The 24,762-nt window shown below is 47.2% G+C and overlaps 1 protein-coding gene and 2 long non-coding RNA genes across 4 annotated transcripts in view; 2 read left to right on the plus strand and 1 right to left on the minus strand.

The window, feature by feature from the left end:
- Positions 1-24,762, plus strand: part of LOC148129399 (uncharacterized) — a 158,124-nt gene that overhangs the window by 44,641 nt on the left and 88,721 nt on the right. The window lies entirely within an intron of this gene.
- On the minus strand, positions 905-22,768 carry KLHL17 (kelch like family member 17). Its single transcript, XM_087944425.1, has 12 exons — positions 22,645-22,768; positions 15,407-15,666; positions 13,672-13,793; positions 12,211-12,432; positions 11,237-11,353; positions 9,775-9,988; positions 8,709-8,853; positions 6,346-6,513; positions 5,579-5,667; positions 5,195-5,268; positions 4,238-4,419; positions 905-3,833 (listed from the first exon to the last, which is right to left on the minus strand). Exons 2-12 carry the CDS (start codon positions 15,615-15,617, stop codon positions 3,605-3,607), a joined length of 1,773 nt encoding a protein of 590 aa, XP_087800551.1. The 5' UTR covers positions 15,618-15,666; positions 22,645-22,768; the 3' UTR covers positions 905-3,604.
- On the plus strand, positions 16,687-18,996 carry LOC148129400 (uncharacterized). 2 transcript variants are annotated; one of them, XR_015745468.1, is made up of 4 exons: positions 16,687-16,984; positions 17,202-17,310; positions 17,418-17,684; positions 18,845-18,996. It is a non-coding gene; the product is annotated as an uncharacterized LOC148129400 (long non-coding RNA). The 2 variants fall into 2 exon arrangements; XR_015745467.1 differs by having other exon boundaries at positions 16,687-17,310.

Raw genomic sequence — 24,762 nt, forward strand, 5'->3', positions numbered from 1 at the left:
AGCCAAAAAAATACCCCAAAACACCCACGGGTGAAAATGGGACAGCTGCCAAAAAAAGCGCGACCTGTTTTACGACCGTAATTCGGGGCTCAATTGTGGTCATTAAATGAAGGACTACCTGTAATGCAATTCAGGTGGGAAGTTGAAAGCTAGTTTTGAATTAAACTGGGGGGAGGAAGCAAGGAAGTGAGTGAAAGGATAACCACTGCCAATTCCTTCGTGGTTAAGGCTACCTTATCCTCCATCGTTGCAAAACCCAGCATCTTTGCTTGCTTTCCAATCTCACATTGAGAGTTGTAGTGTATCTCTTCCAAAGATGCCGCCGAAACTGTGTAGCAAAAAGGATGACACCTTTAAGACTTGTGGACTTCAACTCCCAGAATTCAGAAGCTGCTTGGGGAAAAAGCAGGTATTTAAGGATAAATTACAGAAGGGCAAAAATCCCTGGCTAGGGATTTGTAATGAGGATAAATTGGGAATATCTGATCCGTGGACCAGAAAGATTTTTAAAATGAATATTGCTTGGAGAAAGTCCTAGCTTTTCAGCTGCATCATCTTTTGGCTGAGCATATCTCAAGCTTAGCCACTTTGAGACGTGTGGACTTCAACTCCCAGAATTCTCCAGCCAGCTATGAATTCTGGGAGTTGAAGTCCACGCGTCTTAAAGTGACCAAACACCGCTGTAACAGCACGAAAAGGAATTTTATCGACATCTTCCGATGCAAACGTTTTCTACCCCACTCCGGCACAAACGGATGAGAAGGCCCCCGTGGAGAACCTGCCCCACTGAAGGACCCCAAAAAGCAAAGTGGAGGCACTTATAAAACAAAACCAAACCAAACAAACAAACACTATGAAAACAAATTTCCCAAAATGAATGCAGCGGGTTGAACCCTGTTCCCACCCCGTTACAGCACACAGGATTTGCAAAATGATGTTTCTGGGTAGGAAGGCCGAGCACAATGCCAGATGAGCGAAGAAATACAGATTTACAGAAAACGTCTGTTGGAAACGTCCTTTTTTTTGCGAAAACGCCTTCGAAGCGAAGCCACGATGCCTATATAAATCTAAATCATGGATACAGAGGAGCCCAGCAAAGTTGCCTTTTGGATTCATCCTTGGTAGCAAGCAGGCCACGGTTTGTTTTCATTTTTCGCTTTATTTTTTCAAATCATGGCTTACGAACGGTAGGATGTATTGGGAATTCAACGCCCAGAATTCCCAGCCGCGGACATACGGGCTGGAGTATCGAAGAAGTGGACCCATAACTGTGGTTTGCTGAACAAAATGTGGCACCAAGCATTGGAGAGTCTGTTTGATTGTGGCTTATCCAGCTAGGGAAGTTAGTTCCCCAATTGCAGTTCGTAAAGCAGATCCATAGAAGGCCATGTTTTAATCGTGGCTTGATACCTAAACCCCACTTCTGACCCCCCAAACCTGGGGCCAATTTGAAGCAGATTCATATGAGGACTCTCTGAAGCTTGCGAGTTGGGACGATCAATTCAACCTGCCCCAACCTCATCCCGCGTTGTTGCAAACTGGCCAGTGAGCGTCACAGTGAAACAGTGACAAAATAAATAAACCAACACACAAACAAAGAAAATAAAACAGAAAACAGGAGCAGCAAAGTGGTAACTGGTAGAATAAAACCAACGAGAAGCGTTGGCTGACTTACAAGAGCCTTCATGTCGTAGCCTCTCCCACAGAATTCTCATTTTTTTTTTTGCACCCAAAATGGCAAAGACAAAGAGATCAGCCATACTTCCTTTCCTCTCTCTCTCTCTCCCCCACAACCAATATTTGTTTGCTGCAGAGTAGCTGGCATCCAAGCTGGGTTTTGTAGTCCAAACCCCATCCAAAGGGAGAGAACAGTACAACAGCTAGAAGCTTTTCAAGGCAAGTCCCTCAAACGTAGTGCATTTTTTTGCTTTCAAAATAATCCTTCCCCGTTGAAGTGCCGCTGTGTGACTCTCCACGAGAATTATTTCTTTTCGACTGCCTTCTTAGTGCTTTGAGAACAAAATCCAACATAATGCAGTTAATATTATATAAGTTTCACACTCCCTTCCGAGGAACGGGCTTGGCAGGATAATACTCTGAAATCAGACAATACTCTTGAATTTTTTTTTTTTTTTTTAGACAGGAATTGTTGGGACAAGGAACAAAAGTCTGGCCCGTAGCGTTGCCAAAAAGACGAGATGCCAAGTTGGTCCATTCAATAGGAAGGCTGTGATTAGGCCACTCTTGGTTAATCCACCAGGGTAGTTTTTTTCCCCCCACAAAAGTTTTCCTTCCGTAGATTGCAGCCACGGTTTTGGCTCACCGTAGATTAAACAAAGCTCCGCCCTGCCGTTTTCTGTCCTGAAAACCCTCCGATTTAAATAATAATAAGTAAGGGAAATAAATAGGGAGAAGGCAGGCTGGAAGGGAGCAGATTGGCTGGCAAAATAAATTATTAAAGCCCCCACCCACCCATCATCAGAACTCTTTAACAACTCAAACAGGGGAAAGCAGTGAAGGAAATGCTACTGGCGCACCCCGAACTATAAAAATCTGTAGGCCAGACAAGGAACAATGGATGGAAACTGAACAAGGAGAGATTCAACCTGGAAATAAGGAGAAACTTTCTGACAGTCAGAACAATCAACCCATGGAACAGAAGTTGCCTTCGGAAGTGGTGGGAGCTTCATCCCTGGAAGCTTTCAAGAAGAGACTGGACTGCCATCTGTCAGAAATGGTGCCGTGTCTCCTGCTTGGGTGGGGGGTTGGACTAGATGACCTACAAGGTCCTTTCCAACTCGGATTAATCTGTTAAAATCAACTCCACGGAGTCTACAGTAGACCCCCCCACTTTTCCCAAATCACCAAACAACTTTGACCGAATTCTTCCTGGTTCAGACGAAGAGCTAAGCCACCCCGTGGAGACAGCTCCAGACACATGCCGGGAAAGATACTAGGAGAATGTCTGAATGGGTGGCCTACAGATGTGGAGAACATGGGAGAGGCCCTGTGGAACATCTCAGCCCTGTTTTGGCGTTATAAGGCATCCTTTCGCGAGACACCAAGGTGAGAGGCCTGCTTCCGCCCCACACGCCTTCAACCGTGTACTGTTAGTTTTGGTAAGAAGTTTTGGGCTAATTGTGATGTTCACCGCTTAAGGTTCTGCAAGTTGGCACGCACCGCCTACGTGAAGAACTCCAGGGGTTGGCGTCGTTGGCTGAGCTCGTGGTGGCACCTTGATTTTTGCCCGTAACCAATCTCACGGTCCTTTGCATGAGGTGGATCCGGCGATCCGACGTCCAGTTGTGGAACTCTAAGGTTGTGGAGTCTGGCCTACGAGAAACCAGGCAGCATTGGTCTAGTTGGGATGAGATCAACAATGGACGCGCAGAGTATCGCTCGTCTTCTTCTCCAGTAGGTCTTTTTTTAAGGAGACTCCCCTCTTGGAGCTGAGCTGGAGGTGGGCCCTCCCCCCGGGGAAAGTCTCTGGGTGCAGCCACGCCTCCTTCAGAGAGATCGGCTTCCGGAGGGGCCGGACCAAGCCGGCTTCGCGCTCCGACAGACGCTGCAGTCCAGGCGAGGCGGGGAACGGCAGGGTCCTTCGTCAAAGACTCGTCGAGGACACTGACAGGGTGGGCGAGGACGGGGGTGGGAAGTTGAGGAGTTCCAGCACGGCCACCCCCACGCTGCTGCGCCGGGTGAACATGCACGAGGCTGCCACCCACTTGTTGGTCCGCGGGTTGTACTTCTCGATGGAGTTGAGGCTGGAGCTGCCGTCGTTCCCGCCCACGGCGTAGAGCCAGCCTTCCATGGCCACCAGATCATGGGTGCTTCTATAAAAAGAAGAAAAAAGAACGGAGTTAGGAGGGACTGCAGAGTTCCCGGAAGCAGGAGAACGCCTGGCTACGGCAGTGGGCTCAGTGGCTAAGACGCGGAGCTTGTTGATCAGAAAGGTCGGCAGTTCGGCGGTTCGAATCCCTAGCGCCGCATAACAGAGTGAGCTCCCGTTCCTTGTCTCAGCTTCTGCCAACCGAGCAGTTCGAAAGCATGTAAAAAAAAATGCAAGTGGAAAAATAGGGACCTTTTTGGTGGGAAGGGAACAACAAATTCTATTTGTTTCATGACTCCCTTCTGCTAAAGTGGTTGGGCTTCAGCGCTGAAAGAAGGCCCGATCTGGTGGGAAGTAGAGAGGACCCGACGGTTGGGATGCCACGATCTTTGGGGCGTTGCTCCCTACCTACGGATGTTCATGGGGGCCACGCTTTCCCACGTGTTGGTTTTGGGATTGTAGCGCTCCACCGAGTTAAGGCAGCTGGTCCCATCGTTCCCTCCGGCCACGTACAGCATCCCTTCCAGGACGGCCACCCCTGCGCTACTCCGGCGGCTCAGCATGTTGGCAATCGGGGTCCAGGTGTTGATCTGGCAGAGGAGAGAGAAAGGAGAATTAAGAGAGAAAAAAACCTCTCAGCTTCCAAAAAAAAGAAAGAAAAATCAGCTTCCAAAAAATCCTCTCCTCCTTTTTCAGAGTTGTAAGAGATACATCTGAGGATCCTGAGTTTCTTCAGACCTTTCTTTTTCTTTTCTTTCTTTTTCTTTTCTTTTCTTTTTCTTTCTTTTTTCTTTTCTTTTTTCTTTCTTCCTTTCTTTCTTTTTCTTTTTTTCTTTTTTCTTTTTTCCTTTTTCCCTCCCTCCCTGTGTTTCTTTCCTTCCTTCTTTCCTCCCTCCCTCCCTCCCTCCCTTTCTTTCTTTCTTTCTTCCTTTCTTTTTTTTCTGTTTTATTGATTCATTCCTTTCTTTCTTTTTCTTTCTTTTCATTTTCTTTCCTTTTTTTCTTTTTCCTCCCTCCCTCCCTGTTTCCTTCCTTCCTTCCTTCTTTCCTCCCTCCCTCCTTCTTTCTTTCTTTCTTTGTTTCATTGATTCATACATTCTTTTTCTTTCTTTTTTTCTTTTCTTTTTCTTTCCTTTTTGTTTTCCTCCTTCCTTCCTTCCTTCCTTCCTTCCTTCCTTCCTTCCTTCCTTCCTTCCTTCCTTCCTTCCTTCCTTCCTTCCTTCCTTCCTTCCTTCCTTCCTTCCTGTGCCTCCTTTTCTAGTCTAAACTCTCCACCTCTCCCTTGGGGCTCATGCCATCGGAGCAGGAGAGAAGGTGTGAGAATCCTGGCCCACGTTTTGCCTTCCCCCCACCCCCCCCATTTACCTGCGGTTCATACTTCTCCACCGTTGCCAAGTGGGAGGAACTGTCATATCCTCCCACAGCATAGAGGTTACCATCTGTGATGGAGAAGAAGTGGGGGAAAGCAACTTGTAATAGATCACCCAGTGGCCCCCCCAGCTGCAGCTAATGAAGGGAATCAGGGCCTTTTTCTCCCCCGTAACCCACGTTGCTCCCTTATCCATTCTTCCCTGCGTGCCCTAGGATGAAGAGGGGGTGGGCCTGGGTCTTCCTCTGGATGCCCAGCTGGACTGTGCCCTTCTCCAGTTTCCTCCACAATCTCCAGAGCCGCACTACCACTCCGTGTCAGCTGTTCCACCTCTCCCTCGGAATCAGATTCCAACGGGGGCATGACAGAGCTGGACTTACCTAAGGTTGCTATGCGGACGTATCTCCTTCTGGTGCTCATAGCCGTGATACTCGTCCAGGTGCCAGTTAGGGGGTCATATCTTTCAGCACTGGGACGTATGAAAAGAAAGCAGCAGAATCAGTATGTTGTGACCTGGCCTTCACAAAATCAAGAAACAGATTCCCCACAAAGAAAAACCCAGGAGTAGGATTCTACCGGTTTGGACCGGTTCAGGCGAACCGGTTGCTCTGGCAATCTTTTGGCCCCACCCACCTGCCCGCCCTTGCCCTAGTCCAGGGGTCACCAGCCTTTTGGACTAAAAGCATATATATGTATGTATGTATATGTATATGTATATGTATATATATATGTATATATATGGATCTTTGGTTATTCGGGTTTTCTCCTGCATAAGATTGGAAGTATCTAGGCAATGTTTCAATGAAGTCTCATTCATCATCTTCAGGCTTGTGTCTTCGGCTCTGTGCTTCTCAGAGTGAATACATACAAATACCCGCGAGAACCTCCTCACAGACGGACACAATACAGAAGCCTGATGATGGCAGATGAGATTCTGCCAAAACGTTGCTACAACTTTAAAAGCACAACTACAATGACGTGGGAAAATACCCAAACAAAGCTGAATGCCATACATGTAAGTACCCGCGAAAACTTGAGAAAACACACACACATATATATATAAAAGTAAAAGCATTCCAAATGTCTAAGAGCTTCCTTGGGATGGGGAAACCTGGTAGACCTTCTTGAACTCTGAAGGACCCTTTACCTGTTCAGACACGAAGCTCCGTCGTAGCCCCCAGCAGCATAGAGGAGGCCGTGCAGGGCTGCCACCCCAAGGCAGCTCCGTCTGGTGCCCATGGAGACCTCCGTCTGCCATGAGTTGGTGACGGGGTCGTAGGATTCAACGGTGGCCAAGTCAGACGTTCCGTCATAGCTAGAGGAGAGAAAGAGAGGGAGGGAGGGAGAGGGAGAAAAAGGGAGAGGGAGGGAGGGAGAGGGCGTGAAAAGGGAGGGAAAGAGTGGAGGGAGAGTGGAGGAAGAGGGAGAGAGTGGAGGGAGGGAGAGAGGGAGAGAAGGAGAAGAGGGAGGGAGAGGAGGGAGAGAGGAAGAGAAGGAGGGAGGGAGGGAGAGGGAGGGAGAGAGGAAGAGAAGGAGGGAGGGAGAGGGAGGGAGAGAGAAAGAGTGGAGGGAGAGCGGAGGGAGAGGGAGAGAGTGGAGGGAGGGAGAGAGGGAAATGGAGGGAGGGAGAGAGGGAGGGAGAGAAAGAGAGAGTTCAATTTTTTAAAAAGAGTAAGAATGGCCACACCAAAGCAAACCTTGGGAAGAGAATTAGGAAAAGTGAATGAAAATTAGACAGTCAGCTGGAACGTGACCACCGGAGTAAAGACATAAAGGATGGAGAAAGCTGGAACAGCATTCTTCAAAACGAAAAAGGTCTTCTGCAGTCATGACCTAAGCCTTAAGATTGAAAATTAGGCTTGTCTACGGAGTGGAGAGTTGGTCTCGGATCGAAAGTCACTCGAAGAGACGAGGGAAGCATTTGAAATGTGGATTTACAGGCGGCTGTGATGTATAAGTCGGGTTGACAAAGTCCGAAATGAGAAGCCGCCTGGGAAAGCCAAGGGAAATCATCAACACCATCAAAAAAAGGCGAAAATTAGAATATTTCAGACATGGGATGCGACACCGGGGAAAATACGGCATCCGTCCCTTAATCCTTCAGGCCGAAGAAGGACATCGTGGCTTCAAAATCGAAGGGATCGTTTGGGACAAAACTCAGTGGCCCTTTTTTCGTGCGGCTGTGGATAAAAATCAGATGGCCAACGTCCGATGACGGATACGGCCCAAGAAGAAGAGGAAGAATGAAAATGTAGACGCTGGAAATGTTTCCCTCCAAGAAAAACGGAAGGGCCCTAGCAAGCCACAGCCAACTCTTGGTGGCATCTCCACCCGGTTCATTTGGTTTCCTTTGGCCTGGGGCCTGCTTCCACTTCCGCTCCGGTTTTGGCTTCTGCTTTGGTTGACTTTCCAATTTATCCCATGCTTGGCTGGCTCTTCTCAGCGCTTGAGCCTCCAACGAGACTGGGCAAGCCGGTGCTGCCATCTGCTGTGGAAAGATTCTCTCCCCTTTTTTCTTAGTGGGGAAGGGGAAGTACATCCTTTCCACAGCAGTTCAAAGGTTTGGTGGAACTCATTGCCACAATGCAATGCATGTTTCTATCTGCCTGCCTGCCTATTCATCTATCATCTATTTTTCCTTCCTTCCTTCCCTCCCTCCTTTTTCTCTCCATGTATTTTTCCTTTACCTTCCCCTCCTTTCTCCTTCCTTCCTTCCCTCCCTCACCTTCCTTTTCTCCATTTATCTTTCCTTTCCTTCTCTCTTTCCTTTCCTTCCCTTCCCTTCTCTCTTTCTTTTCCTTTCCTTCTCTCCTTTCCTTCTCTTTCCTTTCCTTTCCTTCTCTTTCCTTTCCTTCTTTCCCTTCCCTTTCCTTCTCTCTTTCTTTTCCTTTCCTTCTCTCCTTTCCTTCTCTTTCCTTTCCTTTCCTTCTTTCTTTCCCTTCCCTTTCCTTCTGTCTTTCTTTTCCTTTCCTTTCCTTCTCTCTTTCCTTTCCTTTATTGTTCCCTTCCTCATCTTCCTTTTCTCCATTTATCGTTCCTTTCCTTTCCCTTTCCCTTCCTTCCTTCCTTCCTTCCTTCCTTCCTTCCTTCCTTCCTTCCTTCCTTCCTTCCTTCCTTCCTTCCTTCTTACTACCTACCTACCCACCCCACCATAACAACAATATTAAATCTGCAACTCTGTGAATTCTGTACAATGATCCTTCACTGGCCCATATCCCATGCTCTTCCAAGAAGACCTCTAGCTAGATGATCTCTTAGATACCCGGAAGACCTTTTGCATTCCTCCTCCCAAACCCATCGCTGAGCGCTTTCCATTTCCGTAGCTCGGTGCCCCTTTTTCCTTTTTCAATCTTGACTGCTGCCTTCATCTTCCTCCTTTCCTCACTCCCCTTCTGTCGTTCCTCCCCCCCCCCACAAGCTATTCCATCCAAATATCAAATAGGAGCCACTCAAGGAGTATGGCGGCCCATTATTCTTTGGCAGGGGTGGGTGGGTGGGAGTCCTCCTTACCCTCCCACAGCATACAGCTTGTTCCCGATTGCCGCAACTCCCACCCTGGCCCGGCGGGTGGACATGGAAGCGACCATGTGCCAGCGGTCAGTCCGCGTGTCGTAGGCTTCGCAATCCCCATGGATGGCAAAAAGGCTCCCTCCACCTGCAGGAGAGGGGGGGGAGAGGGAGAGAGAGAGGGAGGGGGAGGGAGAGAAAACGTGAGAACAATTTTTCTTAAAATTGGGCCGGATTCATTCAGGTTCAGCTACGTTGGGGAAAATTTGCTGGAAGTACATCACACGCTGGAAATGTTTTCCTACAATGCACACAACCAGCTTAGTCTTTTTCAAGCTTAGCAACTTTAAGAGGTGTGGACCGGGGAATTCTGGGACTACAACTCCCAGAATTCCGCAGCCAAAAATGGCAGAGAAGATACTTTTTAAGAAATATCAGGGCTACCTTTCCTTTCCTTCCTTCCTTGCATCCTTCCCTCCAGCTACCTTTTTTCTTTTCCTTCTTATACTTTTACTCTTCCTCCTCTCCTTCCTTCCTCCTCTCCCTCTACCTCCTTTCCTTCCTTCCTTCCCACTCCCTCCTTCTCCCTCTTTTCCTTTCCTTCCTACCCTCTCTTCCTCCTCTCCTTCTGTCCCTCCACCTCCTTTCCTTCCTTCCTCCCTCCCCTTTCCTTCCTTCCATCCTTCCCTCCCTCTCCCTCTTTTCTTTTCCTTCCTACCCTCTCTTCCTCCTTCCTTCCTTCCTTCCATCCCTCTACCTCCTTCCCTTCCTTCCCCACTCCCTCCCTCTGCCTCTTTTCTTTCCTACCCCTTCTTCCTCCTCTCCTTCTGTCCTTTCCTTCCTTCCTTCCTTCCTTCCTTCCTTCCTTCCTTCCTTCCTTCCTTCCTTCCTTCCTTCCTTCCTTCCTTCCTCCCTCCCCTCCCTCCCTCCCTCCCTCCCTCCCTCCTCCTTCCTTCCTTCCTTCCTTCCTTCCTTCCTTCCTTCCTTCCTTCCTTCCTCCCTTTTCCTTCCTCCCTTTTCCTTCCTTCCATCCCTCCTTTCCTGCTCTGCTCCTTCCTCCAGGCCTTACCCACAGCGAAGAGCACCATGCTGGCTCCCTCGCAGCGCCGTGGACGGGTCCGGCTGTTGCTCAGGACTGCTCTCTGCTCGGGCATCAAGTGGTACTTGAGAGCTTCGATAAGCAGGTCTTTGCACTCCGAATGATGCCGGACGAGCAGTTCAGTGTCGACGTTGCTCATCAAGAAATCCCGGCTGAGTAAGGGAAGACGGACGCACTTCATCAGCTGGGAAAAAAAAAAGGGGGGGGAAGAATTAAAACCCAGAAAGGGGCTCAATCAGGCCTCCCACGCCAGGGGTCAGATCGCCTTGGTTGCTCTCTGGGGAGAAACCATCTACGGAGGAGAAACAGCAGCTCTAACTTCAGAAGCTTCCGTCACTCATTCTCCGTGAGAGATAGAGACGCCCCTCTAGGGAGGGTTAGGGTTTGTCTGGGTTAGTGGTCATCCAACCAGCGGGCGGGGACCACTGGTGGTCCGCGAGAAAATTTTGGTGGTCTGCAGAGAAATGTCACCCCCAAAAGCAATTAATCCAGGCTGCGCGGGAACACAAGGCTTGCGCCGCTTGCATTGCAAACAACACGAGGTAGTGAGGGGGAGTGGGAAAGGGTAGAGCGGGGAACTCGCCCCACACACCTCACCTGGCCACCGGGTTGCTTCTTTCCGCTTCTTTCTTCTTCTGCTTTATATAGATATATAGATATAGATATAGATAGATATAGATATAGATATAGATATAGATATAGATACGGATGGATGGAGAGAGAGAGAGAGAAAGAGAGAGAGAGAGATACAGGTACAGGTACAGGTGTAGATAGATAGATAGATAGATAGATAGATAGATAGATGATAGATAGATAGATAGATAGATAGATAGATAGATGATAGATAGATAGATTAGATAGATAGATAGATAGATAGATAGATAGATAGATAGATAGATAGATAGATGATAGATAGATAGATAGATAGATAGATAGATAGATAGATAGATAGATAGATAGATAGATGATAGATAGATAGATGATAGATAGATAGAAAGATAGATAGATAGATAGATAGATAGATAGATAGAATAGATAGATAGATAGATAGATAGATAGATAGATAGATAGATAGATAGATAGATAGATGATAGATAGATAGAATAGATAGATAGATAGATAGATAGATAGATAGATAGATAGATAGATAGATAGATAGATAGATAGGTAGGTAGGTAGATAGATAGATAGATAGATAGATAGATAGATAGATAGATAGATAGATAGATAGATAGATAGATAGATAGATAGATAGATACAATATTTGGGGAATGGCAATGGTGGGTCATTCTTCAAGAAACATGGCACGTATTTGTAAGCCTTAAGGAAAGACTATCTGTCGTAACTGAGGAGCACACGAAGCTCAGCTGGGAATTCCAGGGAATCCACCTTTTCATCAAATGCTTACAGTTTATCTTGGAAAGCAACGTACTCGGGGAATATTCTGCTTCCGGCTGTCCACATCGTGCTTCACCCAGCTCAAGACGGCTCGGTAAACTTCCTCTTCCGAAGGCACGTTGAGGCTGTCGCTGGAGATGAGATCTAACACCTGCCCGCAGGAGGGAAGGAAAGGAATATTTGGGAGTTCGGGTCTGGGAGGGTGGAATTGGCTTGGATAAAGACACTTCTGAAGAACAGGTCAAACCTGGATCCGAGAAAATGGAACTGGCTTGGATAAAGACAATTATAGGCAATGGGTCAACCTGGAACCGAGAGGAGAGAATTGGCTTGGGTAAAGAAAATTGACAGCAATGGTTCAACCTGGATCCAAGGGGATGGAATTGGCTTGGACCAAGACAGTTCTGAGTAGTGGGTTTCCCTGTATCCAAGAAGATGGAGTTGGCCTCAACAAGGACAATGGTGAGCAATGGATCTCCCTGGATTAAAGAATGGAACTGAGTTGAATAAAGACAATTCTGAGCAATGGTTCAACCTGGATCTAAGAGGATGGAACTGGCTTGTACAAAGACAATTCACAACAACTGGTCCACCTGGATCCAAGAGGATGGAATTGACCTCAACAATTCTGAGCAATGAGTCTTCTTGGATCCAAGGATGGCATTGATTTGAATAAAGACAGGATCCAAGAGGATGGAATTGCCTCGGACAAAGACAATTCCAAGCAATGGCTCTCTCTCTCTTTCAACCTGGAATGCTAAGAGGGAATTCCACTCCTTCAGACTGGGAATTTTTTCTCATAGGGACAGAGCACAGAAACCCAACTCTCACCCCAGAATCTACTATAAGTCCTCTGGGTTCCTGGCAGTGTAAATACATAGTAAATACACCCACACCTCTGTGGGTACCTCCTGTCTCACGCTAAAATATAATATCATGACTGTGCTGGGTTCTTCGGTATTCTTTTACCTCCACCTCGATGCCACACACCCCCCACCCCAATCTCACCTGTTTGAGAGGCAGCAACATAAACTCCTCCGTCTTGGAGACATCCACAAAGTGCTGCAAGACGTACTTGTGTGCCGATTTCAAGAGATCGCTGCAGGAGTGGGTGTCTGCAAAACCCCTGATGCCCAGACAGTTGGAGGGGTCCAATTGACTCAAGAGAAACTTGCAGCAGGCATCCCGTACCCCGTTCAGCTGCAGGAGGCTGGCTGCAGGAAGCAATGTCTGGGGGGGGGGGGGAGGAGAGGGAGAGGGAGAGGGAGAGGGGAGGAGAGAGAGAGAGAGACTGAGACTCTTGGTTGCATTCTTGTGGCCAGGAGTTCCACAGACAATCCACAATGTAGATCTCACACTGGGCAAGGACCAAAACTATATGGCTGATTAGGTGGTTACAATATGCCTGTTTCTTCCTTCTATCTTTGTAGCTTTAAAGCATTCTGTTTGCTATATGTATAATTCTCTCTCTCTCTGTCTCTCTCTCTGTCTCTCTCTCTGTCTCTATGTGTGTGTGTGTGTGTGTGTGTGTGTGTGTATGTATATATGTATATGTATATGTATATGTATATATGTACATATATGTATATATATTTTCTTAAGTTTTAGGTACTTACATGTATGGCATTCAGCTTTGTTCGGGTATTTTCCCACGTCATTGTAGTTGTGCTTTTAAAGTTGTAGCAATGTTTCGGCAGAATCTCATCTGCCATCATCAGGCTTCTGATGAACCGTCTTGGAGACATCCACAGACAAACACAATACAGAAGCCTGATGATGGCAGATGAGATTCTGCCGAAACATTGCTACAACTTTAAAAGCACAACTACAATGACGGGAAAATACCCGAACAAAGCTGAATACAATAGATAGATAGATAGATAGATAGATAGATAGATAGATAGATAGATAGATAGATAGATGATTCTATCATCTATCTATCTATCTATCTATCTATCTATCTATCTATCTATCTATCTATCTATCTATCTATCTAGATGGATAGCAAATTATATATATAAAATTTTCAAAAAGCTGTACCTTCTATCTAAGCTCAGTGGTAAAGCCTCTAATTTTTGAAGATACCTGTGATAAAGAGGAGAGAAGCTTGGAATCGGTTTGTACCAGAAACCAAGGCCAGGCACCCTGAGAAAGAATGTGAAATACCACACACCCACACCCAACACCTCAGTGTTCTCAAAACACTTCGGCGAGTTCCGATTGGCTGAAGACAATCATGGGGTGGAGGGCTGGGACGAGGGGAAATCTTTCTGTAACTTTTGAGCTAGATCTAGCCTGACTTTACTGCAACCAACCTCTTTTTTAGTAAAAGAACCTTTCGCTTCAACCAAATGGGAGTCGAGGGTCTCTCTTTCCTAAGGGATCCTACTGGAGCAGGCCTGACAGTGCTCTTCTGCCAAAAGCATTGTTGGCCCACTTTGAATTCTTGCTGGATGGATCCGTTCTTACCTGGACGTTCCCTTCTCCCACCACGATCTCAGCAGTGTAGGCATACTGGACCAGCTGCTCCAGAGCCTGTGGATCAATATCGTGGAGCGTGACGTGCGTCTGACGGCTCTCACTCATCTCATCTGTGCCAATAGATTAAAAAAACAAAACCTATATAGATTTCATGAGAGCTGCATAGACCCTCCTTAAACATATGAAGAACGGTTTCAGGAACTGGGTTTGTTTAGTTTAATGAAAAGAAGGACTAGGGGTGACATGATTGCTATATTCTTCCGATATTCTCCAAAGCACCCGAAGGTAGGACAGGAAGCAACGGATGGAAACTCATCAAGGAGAGAAGCAATCTAGAACTAGGAAGAAAGTTCCTGACTGTGAGAACAATAAAACAAGAAATGACTTTCCTCCATCACTGGAGGCTTTTAAGAACAGATTGGACAATTATTTATTGTGTTCAGCAAAGAGTGCCGAAATGGGAGCGCGTGCGCAAGGGGGAAACCGGAAGAGCAGCCCCCCGGCGTGCACACATGGGAGCGCCAAAAAACGGAAGAGCAGCTCCCCGGTGCGCGCATGTGTGCTGGCCGCCTGGTCTTCCAGTTTCTTGTGTGCATGCTTCCGCGAAAACCAGCTGGCCAGCGTGCATGCACGCGCCGGAAACCAGAAGCTCAGTTTTCCAGGGTGCACATGCGCACTAAGGAGCTGCTCTTCTGGTTCCCCGCACTCCCACGTGCATGAAGACCAGCTGGCTGGCATGCATGTGTGCACTGGAATGCGGAAGAGCGACGGGCGATGGCTGGAGTGCCTGGAGAGATGGCTCTGCATGCCACTTCTGGCACATGTGCCTTAGGTTCTCCATCACGGGTATGGAGTCTCCTGCTTTCTGGCACGGTTCTGGAGTAGAAGATGGTCCAAATCTGTTATTCTGTTATTCAATCACCCCCAGTTAGATGGCCATTCACCCAAGATTGAGGAAGGCTTCTCCACATCCCGATTCTAGCAATTTCTAGAACAGTGGTCGCCAACCACTGGTGGTCCACGAGAAAATTTTGGTGGTCCGCAGAGAAATGTCACCCCCAAAACAATTAATCCAGGCTGCGTGGGAACACAAGGCTGCGCTGCCCACATGGCCCGCGGGAACACAAGGCTCGCGTCGCTTGCATTGCAAACAACACAAGGTAGTGAAGGGAGGGGGGAAAGGGCAGAGGGGGGAACTTGCCCCACTCACCCCAAGCGCCTGGCCTGGGCATCGGGCTACTTCTTTCCGCTTCTTTCTTCTTCTGCTTTTGGCTGCACGCAAGGAAAGCAGCAAAAGTCTTCCTTTCTCTCCCCCAAACTCCGCCAGAAATGAGTCTTTGGGACCCTGCAAGGCCTCCTGCTCCAAGAGGCTGCGCTGGCGGGACAAGTCTCACAAAGACTCATTTCTGGCGGAGTTTGGTGGAGAGAAAGAAAGACTTCTGCTGCTTCTGCTGCTTTCCTTGCATGAAGCAAAAAGTCTCTCCCTCCCCCCGCCGAGAATGGAGCTGGAGACGGTATCCTGCGATCCCAAATAAAGAATGATCGATCGGTAGGAAAACGGGGTGGGGGATTTTCCTGCAGACTTTTTGAGGGATTTTTCCAGGGTCTCTGGTCCGCGGGATTTAACATTATGAGTTTGGTGGTCCCTGGGGTCCAAAAGGTTGGCAACCCCTGCTCTAGAAGGAGATTCCCCACCACTCCCATCCCTACCCGAGATACTTGCTTGTGAACATGGCGTGGAAGTAGGGACTGCAGGAGGCCAGCACCACCTTGTGCGCCTTGATTTCCTTGGCGGCCACGTGCAACACAATGTCGCACAGGAGGCCCCGTTGCCGCATGCGGTTCATGCAGACGAAGGCGTCGTGGTAGTGCCGCTTGGAGTTGTGGGAGATGCTGTGGCCGTCCCGGTTGAGCAGCTGCATCCCGTTCTCCATGGCGGCCGCCGGCTCACTCCTGGCTCGCGGCAACGCCCTTTCGGCCTCTCTGCAGAAATTAAGATTCCAGTCAAGTCCTCGACCGATGACCATCCTGGGTCGAGGGTCACGAAGCATTTCACAGAATGACCCACAATCATCAGGAGTGGGATTCAGCTGGTACGGACCGGTTCGGGCAAACCGGTAGTTCCGACAATGAGTTGGCCCCGCCCGCCCGCCCTGAACTAGTCTGTCCTCTGTTTCCTTTTGTCAGGGCTCCGACAATCCACCCCCATTTGAATCACGAGTCTCTAGTCGCATCTCTCAAGAGTTTTTAAAAAATCATTTATTAGGAATGAACATGCCGGCATTACCTGGGTGCAGCCGACTCTGAGACACATCATTCATCTCAACCTTGACCCAATTCTCCAATGGGACACATCCATAGCCAAGAGTCATCAATCATGCTCTCCAGTAATAATCTTGCGTGCCAGGAGCTTCGCCTGCCTAGCAATTATCTAAGGTATGTATTACTTCCCCCCCACTCCCTTTCTATTCACAACTCTAAAAGACAAGAGAAATATTTTTGAGTTGACACCTTTGTTTGAAGCCCAGCTGATAGGCGCGGCAGAGCGGATCTTCTATTCTATTCTATTCTATTCTATTCTATTCTATTCTATTCTATTCTATTCTATTCTATTCTATTCTATTCTATTCTACTCTACTCTACTCTACTCTACATTTTTTCCTATCTCTTCTCTTCTCTTTTCTCTTTAGATGTATTCAATTGAAAAAATACAAGTGTGCATGAAACAAGATGCTCCGATAAGAGAAATTATGACAAAGTACCCCAGCAAGTTTGCTTTAGATCTACCTATGCTTGCATCCTGGCACCAAGTCAGGTGCACAAGGACGAGACCCCTTCCCAAATCCCTATGCCCCATTGACTGCAAGGGGCACCGTGCAGCTAAAAATAAAACACTCAGGGAGACGAATCTCTTTTTTGCTTATTCTGGCAAAAAAAAAAAAAAAGCAACACGTGAATTTGCTCAAGAGCATCCCTCGCATCATAGGGGGAAGGAAAGAAGCATCATCACCCCTCCACCCCACCCATGGCCTGTCTCCCTTCCCTGCCTCTGATTGACAGGCGGATGCCAGGCCATTGCAGAATGTAAGCCTCCTGGCAAATGCCCAGAGAAGCAGAGGTGGGAGCTTCCTGCCAGGCAGGAGTGGAGTGGGGACTCCTATCTGGAAGGAGGGGTGGGGGGAAGAGCGTGCGAAAGAGCGGAAACAGCTTCGGAGAGCTACCTACGCAACTGTCAATGAATCGTGCAAATGTGTCTGCATCCTTCAGGATGGCGCGGGAGGCCCAACATGCAGCCGGCTGGGTAATGAATGCTTGCGAAGGACTGTGGTGGGAGAAAACTGGAGGGTAATGATTCCTGGGGGAGGGGGAGGCCAGGCTGAAGCTCTCCCCCCATCCTCCTCGCAACTGTTTGAGTGCAAGGACACAATAATTGGGTCTCCCATGGCCTGGTGCAATCCGCTCTTAAGCTAGGAGAAGAATTGCAGGCTGGCCTTTGTTTAAGCGTCTTTGTCTCCTAGGCTTCATTCTAGGAAGAAGGCCCCGAATGTCTCAGTGATCATCTTGGGCTCCTGGTTGAACCTCAAGGCCAGCGAGAATCATTCGGGTCACACGCAACTATGCCAGAAGGTAACAACGCCAGTTAAAAACAGGGAATGGAAGAATTCATTCAGGAGAGCAACATCTCTGTCTCTGGGAGCTCTCCAAGGTGCTGAACTCATTTCTTTACCGTACAGGTATTCCTCGGCTTATAACCATCCGTTTAGCAACTGTTCCAAGTTACAACAGCACTGAAAAAAAGGACTTACACTGGTCCTCACCCTTACAACTACTGCTGTACCTCATGGTCACATGATTGAATCGCTCGTGGCTGGCCGTTTCGGGGCCAGAAATTCCAGCGCTTGGTAACCAACATGAATTTACGATGGTTGTACCATCCCTGGGGTCATGGGATCACCATTTGTGACTATCCCAGCCAGCTTCTGACAAACCGAATCAATAAGGTAAGCCAGATTCACTTAATGACTTCATCATTCACTTAACAACTGCAGTCTGTTTGTTTAAGAACCGTGGCAAAAAAAAAGGTGATAAAATCAAGCGCGATTCACTTAAGAAACACCTTGTTTAGTAACCCGGCCCAAATTGTGTCCATTAAGTCGCAGACTGCCTATTCTTAAATACCATGGTCTTATCTGCATATAACATTAAGGTTCTTTTCCTCTCCTTTGAAGTATGGCAAAACAGAAAAGAGTGGAAAACTTAAAATGATATTAGAATCCTCCTCCTCCCACTCCTCCATCTCCTCTTCCTCCTCTTCTTCCTTCTCCTCCTCCTCCTCTTCCTTCTTCTTCTCCTCTTCCTCTTCCTTCTCCTTTTCTGCCTTCTCTTCTCTTCCTTTTCTTCCTCCTTTTCCTCCTCCTCTTCCTCCTTCTCCACTTCTCTTCCTCCTCCTCTCACTTCTCTTTCTCGTTCTCTTTCTCCTTCTCCTTCCCCTCCTTTTCTTTTCTTCTTCCTTCTCCTCCTCCTCTTCCAACTCCTTACCTCTCCTCCTCCCCTCCCTCCTTTCCTTTGTAGCCCTCCAGCTCCCCTAAAAATAGCTCCAGTTGAGAAAAAGAACATGACGCAAAGACCAAGATTAATCTGGTTGCTAATACAGGAAGCTTCCGAAAACAGCTGAAAAAAGTTCCAACCAACATTTCAAAGGGCTGCGAAGCCAGCCTCAAATCCACATGGGCCAGAGATCGTGGCATTTTGGCAAAGCACAAATGCAGGAATTGCAGGCCTGACCTGGCAGGGGTTCCTCACAGCTAGAATTTAACCAGATGCCCCTTCCACAATATTCTGCATTCTACTCCCCAAAAATAATAATAACACTTGACGTGCATGTGTTTTTCGGCCCTCGCAGCAAACTGCTTCTATAGTCAAGCAGGGACTGTGTAGGACTGGACAGATTCCGGTTGAAGTCATAAACATGAAGCAAACTTAGTACAAAAATAAAACAGAAGGCATTCCAAGCAAAGAGGGAATTGGTGAATAAATATTGGAATACAGGTCGTCCCCAACTTACAACAGTTCATTCAGTGTGAAGTGTGTGTTCAAAGTAACTCAGGTGACGCTGAAAAGAGTGACTTATGACCATTTTTCACGTTTATGACTGTTGCAGCATCCCTACAATCAAAATTCGGAGACTCGGCAACTGGTTCACATTTACGACGGTTGCTGTATCCTGGGGTCACATGATTTCCCCTTTTGCAAGACTTCTGACCAGCAAAGTGAATGGGGAAGCCAGATTCGCTTAACAACCATGTTACCCTGTTTCCTTGAAAATACGACCTACCCTGAAAGTAAGTCCTAGCTTGGTTTTTACACATGCACCCAATATAAGGCCTACCCCCCCAAAATAAGCTCCAATTAAGATCCACTCCAGAGTGCACAGGTAAAAATTAGGCCAGGGTGGAGATTGGGGGGTGGGGGTGGAGCTGCCCTACTGCTTACCTTTGGACAGTTGTAGCCAGGCCTTGCACACCTCGACACCTGCCTCACTGGCCCATTTCTTCTGCAGCCGGCAAGGCTGGCAAGGCTTTCCTGAAGGCCTCTGTAGCTGAGAACAAAGCTCAGGATCGATCCAGAGATCTTATTATCAGCTGCAGAGGCCTTCAGGAAAGCCTTGCTGGCTGTAGAAGTTGTTCCCGAAGGCCTCTGACAGCAAAAAGGAGTCCGAGGGGTGACGTGTTCAAGTGAGATTAGTCAATGGATGACGTCCCCTGAAAATAAGACCTGGTGCCCTTTTTGGTGGCAAAAAAATTATAAGACAGGGTCTTATTTTCCCCAAACACGGTACTAATTCAACAACTGCAGTGATTCACTTAACAATTGTGGCAAAGAAAGGTTGCAACGTGAGGCAAATCAAATGTTTCACTTAGCAACGTAAGTTTGGGGGTTCAGTTTATGGCCGTAACTCGAAGTCTACCTGTATTGGTGAATCAACACCCCTTCTGAATGTAACTGGCTACAGCCCTGAACATTTTCCAACAGCCTCTTATTTTACTGGGTTTCTTTCTTTCCCTTGAAGACGACCAATCGGTTCCGTCAAATCTTTTAGGGATAGTGAAGGAGTGGGGGTGGACTAGACGACCTCCCGGGTGGAATTCTGAACGGAGCCTCTGCCTGAACCTGCTGCATTGCTGAAGTTTATCGTTTAGATTCCCTTTCTGGGAATCTGCCAGCAGAAACATTTCCAGAAATGTGCCATTACAGTGCACCAGTTATGCTAGCAAAAACTGGAGGGAGGGGGGGGGATACTACAAAATCAGTCTAAATCTCGCTTAGAAGACCCCACAGATTCTTCCCAGTTGTCCAGAACCAAGGTGGATTTCCAGAGATTAAGCTTAACATCTTTGTCCTGGGCATAACTGGTCGATCGATACTTGAAATATGTGATATTTTAAATTTAAATGCAGGCCGGGCAGAAAAGCTAGCTGAGAACCAGGATATCTGTGAACGCTCCATCAGCAAATTCTTCCAAGTAATTTCCCTGCATTACTTGGAGATATGACAGGAGGAAAAGATGCCCTGGGAAAAGGCCATCAGATGAATGAGCAGCAACTCATTCAGGTGCCCAGCGGAAACCCTCCTCTCTGGTCCTAAACTCATGCAACAGGGAGGTTGCAATCTCTCTCCTTCACATCAACGCTAGGAAGTCAGGATTCTGCCCTCTTAACCTTTGCCAAATTTCTTTTCTCTGGGTGAAAAAAAATCAGGGTTGAGGGCCTTAAAACCCAGCAAGGAGCAATTTCCAAAAAGAATTTGGAACAAAGCAGAAGATGTTGCTGCATTAAATAGCCAGGGGTGATGCTGCCTCCTTTCCTGCAACCAAGAGGCTTTCAAAGACAAGCTCAAAAAGACCCAGGATATTAGCCAAGACCAGCTGAGCTTCCCTTCACTTCCTGCCAGGAGCTGCGGCTATAAAAATCCAGGTCAAACCCCAAATGCATAAAGCGCCATTATTTATTTACAAGCACTTCTCTCCTTCCCCTGTTCATTTCCCCTTCCTCTCCCCGCTTCCTAGCTTGGCCTATCAAAAATGGACTCAAGGTAACACATACGCTCCATCCCGATTCAAGCTGATCTAAAAAGCGTCACATTTTGTCACCCTATGACTATTATTAAGAGTTGTACCTGATGATTCTTGACTCTTGACAAATGTATCTTTTCTTTTGTGTACACTGAGAGAATTTGCACCAAGACAAATTCCTTGTGTGTCCAATCACACTTGGCCAATAAATAAATCTATTCTATTCTATTCTATTCTATTCTATTCTATTCTATTCTATTCTATTCTATTCTATTCTATTCTATTCTATTCTATTCTATTCTACATTCCAATATCTATTCTATTCTATTCTATTCTATTCTATTCTATTCTATTCTTTTCTATTCTATTCCATTCTATTCCATTCTGTTCTATTCCATTCTATCTTATCCTACCCTATCCTACCCTATCCTATCCTATCCTATCCTATCCTATCCTATCCTATCCTATCCTATCCTATCCTATCCTATCCTATCCTATCCTATCCTATTTACACTGAGAGCATTTGCACCAAGACAAATTCCTTCCTGTCCAATCACACTTGGCCAATAAAGAATTCTATTCTATTCTATTCTATTCTATTCTATTCTATTCTATTCTATTCTATTCTATTCTATTCTATTCTATTCCTATTTCTATTCTATTCCTATTTCTATTTCTATTTCTATTTTATGCTATTTTATTCTATTCTATTCTATTCCATTTCTTTTCTATTCTTTTCTATTTCTATTCTATATTTTGATGTCCCCTTTTTTTGGACAGAGAGATGGCACGGTTGTGTGTCTGTTTGTGGTTTTTTTTTTTGTGGGGGGGGAGAAGAGGAGGGACAAACTCTCCATGCCCACAGATTTAAGGAAGGGCAGGAAACGTACGTGTGTGTGTGTGTGTGTGTGTGTGTGTGTGTGTGTGCCATCTCTAAGCATCCTAATGATGGTCATATTAACAAAGGGATGCTTTTTGCTAGCATGGCCCCCATTGCTTCCATCCTGGGGAAAGCAGGAGGATGAGTTGGGGAGGAGAAGGGAGCAAGGGGAGGGGAAGGACATTACCTGCCTTTGCTCTTTGTACTCTCCTAGGATGACATCCGCGCGCGCTCACACACACACAGAGTCTCCATCCCAGGCTATCTGGCCAATTGGCACTATCAGCAAAGGTGCATGGCGCTGTTTGGGGGCGGGTGTGGAAGGGAGGGGGACGTCGTGCAGGCAGCAGACGGGGACTGCGCTTGTCTGGCGCTGAGCAGTCACCTTAAACAACCCCCTCCCCCGCCCCCCCGACACACAAACACACCGTCCCTACTCAGCCGGGAGGGAAACCGGTGCGCCTCTCCGCTCCCAGCCGCAACGCGCAAGCGAGCCCCCACCCCACCCCGCCTTTGCCTCCCTTCCTCTCCTCTCCTCCCCACACCCCACAGCCCCAACAGTGGGGCAGGTACTTCAGCAACGCCCCCCTCAATGCGGTGCTTTTCCTCCCCTCCCCAGGGCTCCAGGTGATGGATGGCTGCAGACGGCAGCTTTTGGCTCCGCTCTTCCCCCTTGGTGCAACGCCGGGGAGCCCCCTCCCCAGGTCTGGGGTGGGGGGTGGGGATCAAGCTCAGGCTGGAGGGGATGGCCTTGATCGCCCTCCTCCCGAAGGAAGGGGGCTCTGTCTGTGTGTGTGTGTGTGTGTTGAGGAGGGAGACCCCGCAGCCTGCAACAAAGCCGCTTGCCTTGCAAAGGGCGCTTGTGCATCATCCCCCCCCAATCCATCCAACGCGCGACCCCCTCCTCACCCCAGTGCAGACTAGCCAGAAGGGGCTGACTGTTCAAACCCCCCACCACAGACACACACACAAGCATTGTCTTCTCCCCGCCCCCTGCAAAAAGACTCACCCAGCGGGACCCTCCAGGGCTAAGCAGCAAAGCTGGCCTCCCTGCTCGGGCACTTTGTTCTCCAGATTGATGGGTTGGGTTGCAAAAGTTCGCCCGGGTAAATAATAATAACAATAATAATTTTTAAAAATCCGATCCGTTTCCCCAGCTCGGCGGTTCCAGGAGGTTGGAGAGGGGTGGAAATTTCTCTCCTGCACCTTCCCAACGACGCCGGGCGCTTTCCCTGCTCCGAAAAAGACAAAATCACTTTTGCTTTCTCTCTCTCTCTCTTTCTGACCCCCCCCCTCCGTTTACACAGCAGTAATAGAGGGGAGGTTGGGAGGATTGCTGTGTGTCCAGTCGCCGCCCGCACCGCAATTCGCAACCTGGTGGCCGGCTGGGCTCTCTCTCTCTCTCTCTCTCGTCCGCTTCGGCCGTGATGTCAGTCCCTCCGCATAGGAGGAGGCTGTCGCTCAAACCCTCCATAGGGGAAGCAGCGGGCTCCCTCACGCCTTAGAGCAAGCCCGGTCGCGAATCGGGGGAAAAAAGAAAGAAGAAAGGAAGGGAAGGAGAGCTTTGGATGGCAAAGACTGGATTGCCTTTTATTGATTTATTTTTTCATTGTTGCTGAAGGAGGAGGAGGAGGAGGAAGAGGGGGGAGGGGGTCCATTTTTTGCACGAAACTGCGAAGATGCACACACCAAGATTGGGATGCTACAGGTGTGTGTGTGTGTGTGTCTTTGCAAGCCCGTGCCAAAAATCCTGCTTTCCCAACAAGCCCCATTTGCGAGTCTCCGCCTGGGTGAGTTGCGATTGACAGCTGGCCAGGTGGTGCAAACCCGGGCCCCGTCGTGGCTTAACTTAGATAACAGATGATCAGAGTTGGAAGGGACCTTGTAGGTCATCTAGTCCACCCACCCACCCCAAGCAGGAAACCCTTCGCCATTTCTGACAGATTGGAGTCCAATCTCTTCTTGAAAGCCTCCAGAGATGAAACTCCCACAACTTCCCAGGGCAACTTCTGTTCCATAGGTTGATTGTTCTCACTGTCAGGAAATTCCAGGTTGAATATCTGGGAGCTGAAATCCACAAGTCTTAAACTTGCCAAGTTTGAAGGTCCCTGTGTGTAGAGATTCTCAGTCACCTTTGGGTCGTGGCTGCCCCAAAGGTGCTTTTTCAGGAGGCAACTGGACTTTTCTTGCTTTTTTTTTCTTTTTCTTGGAAGACATTTCTGGCTGACTGAGAATCTCTACAGACTTTTAGCTGTGCAATTTGGGACGAACACCCTTGGAATGGGGTGGGAGTAGGAACAGATTTCCAGAAAAAATGCACACTACAGGAACCATTTGCACCACTCAGGTGACCCTTGAGGACACAGATAAATCTCCAAGTGGCCTCAAGAACCCTCTAAAAAGATGCAAATGACCAGCTGTCTGCAAGGAAGATAAACCCTTCCATTCCCCAGTTAGAGCTGAGGAAGCTTCTTGGATGAGAAGCAAAACATCTTCAAAAGAAAAAACTAGAAAGTCCAGTTGCCTCTAGAAAAAGCACCTTTGGGACATTTAAATGCTATTGCTATTTTATACACACACACACACACAGAACTATTTTATATATAAAATGTGTGTGTTTGTATATACACACACATATACACACATACATATACACACACATATCAATATGTATATCAATATCTATCTATCTATCTATCTATCTATCTATCTATCTATCTATCTATCTATCTATCTATCTATCTATCTATCTATCTATCTATCTATCTATCTATCTCAATATATAGATATTGACCTGTCTGTCTATACACACACACACACACACACACACATATCAATATATATATTGAGATCTCTCTCTCTATATATATACAGGTACATATACTCACACACATATGTATATTGATGTACATCTATTAAGATATATATATATATATATATATATTGATCTCTCTGCACATGTGTATATGTATATATATATGTATATGTATATGTATATTATATATATATATATATATATATATATATATATATATATATATATATATATATATATATATATATATATATATATATATATATATGAAAGTATCTGACTCACATGATGTACACAATATTGTATATGTAA

The sequence above is a fragment of the Notechis scutatus genome, chromosome 16 (genome assembly GCF_049901735.1).
Source record: "Notechis scutatus isolate UNSWTSFEM ecotype Mainland chromosome 16, rNotScu1.2, whole genome shotgun sequence".
In the NCBI taxonomy this organism is placed as follows: domain Eukaryota; kingdom Metazoa; phylum Chordata; class Lepidosauria; order Squamata; family Elapidae; genus Notechis; species Notechis scutatus.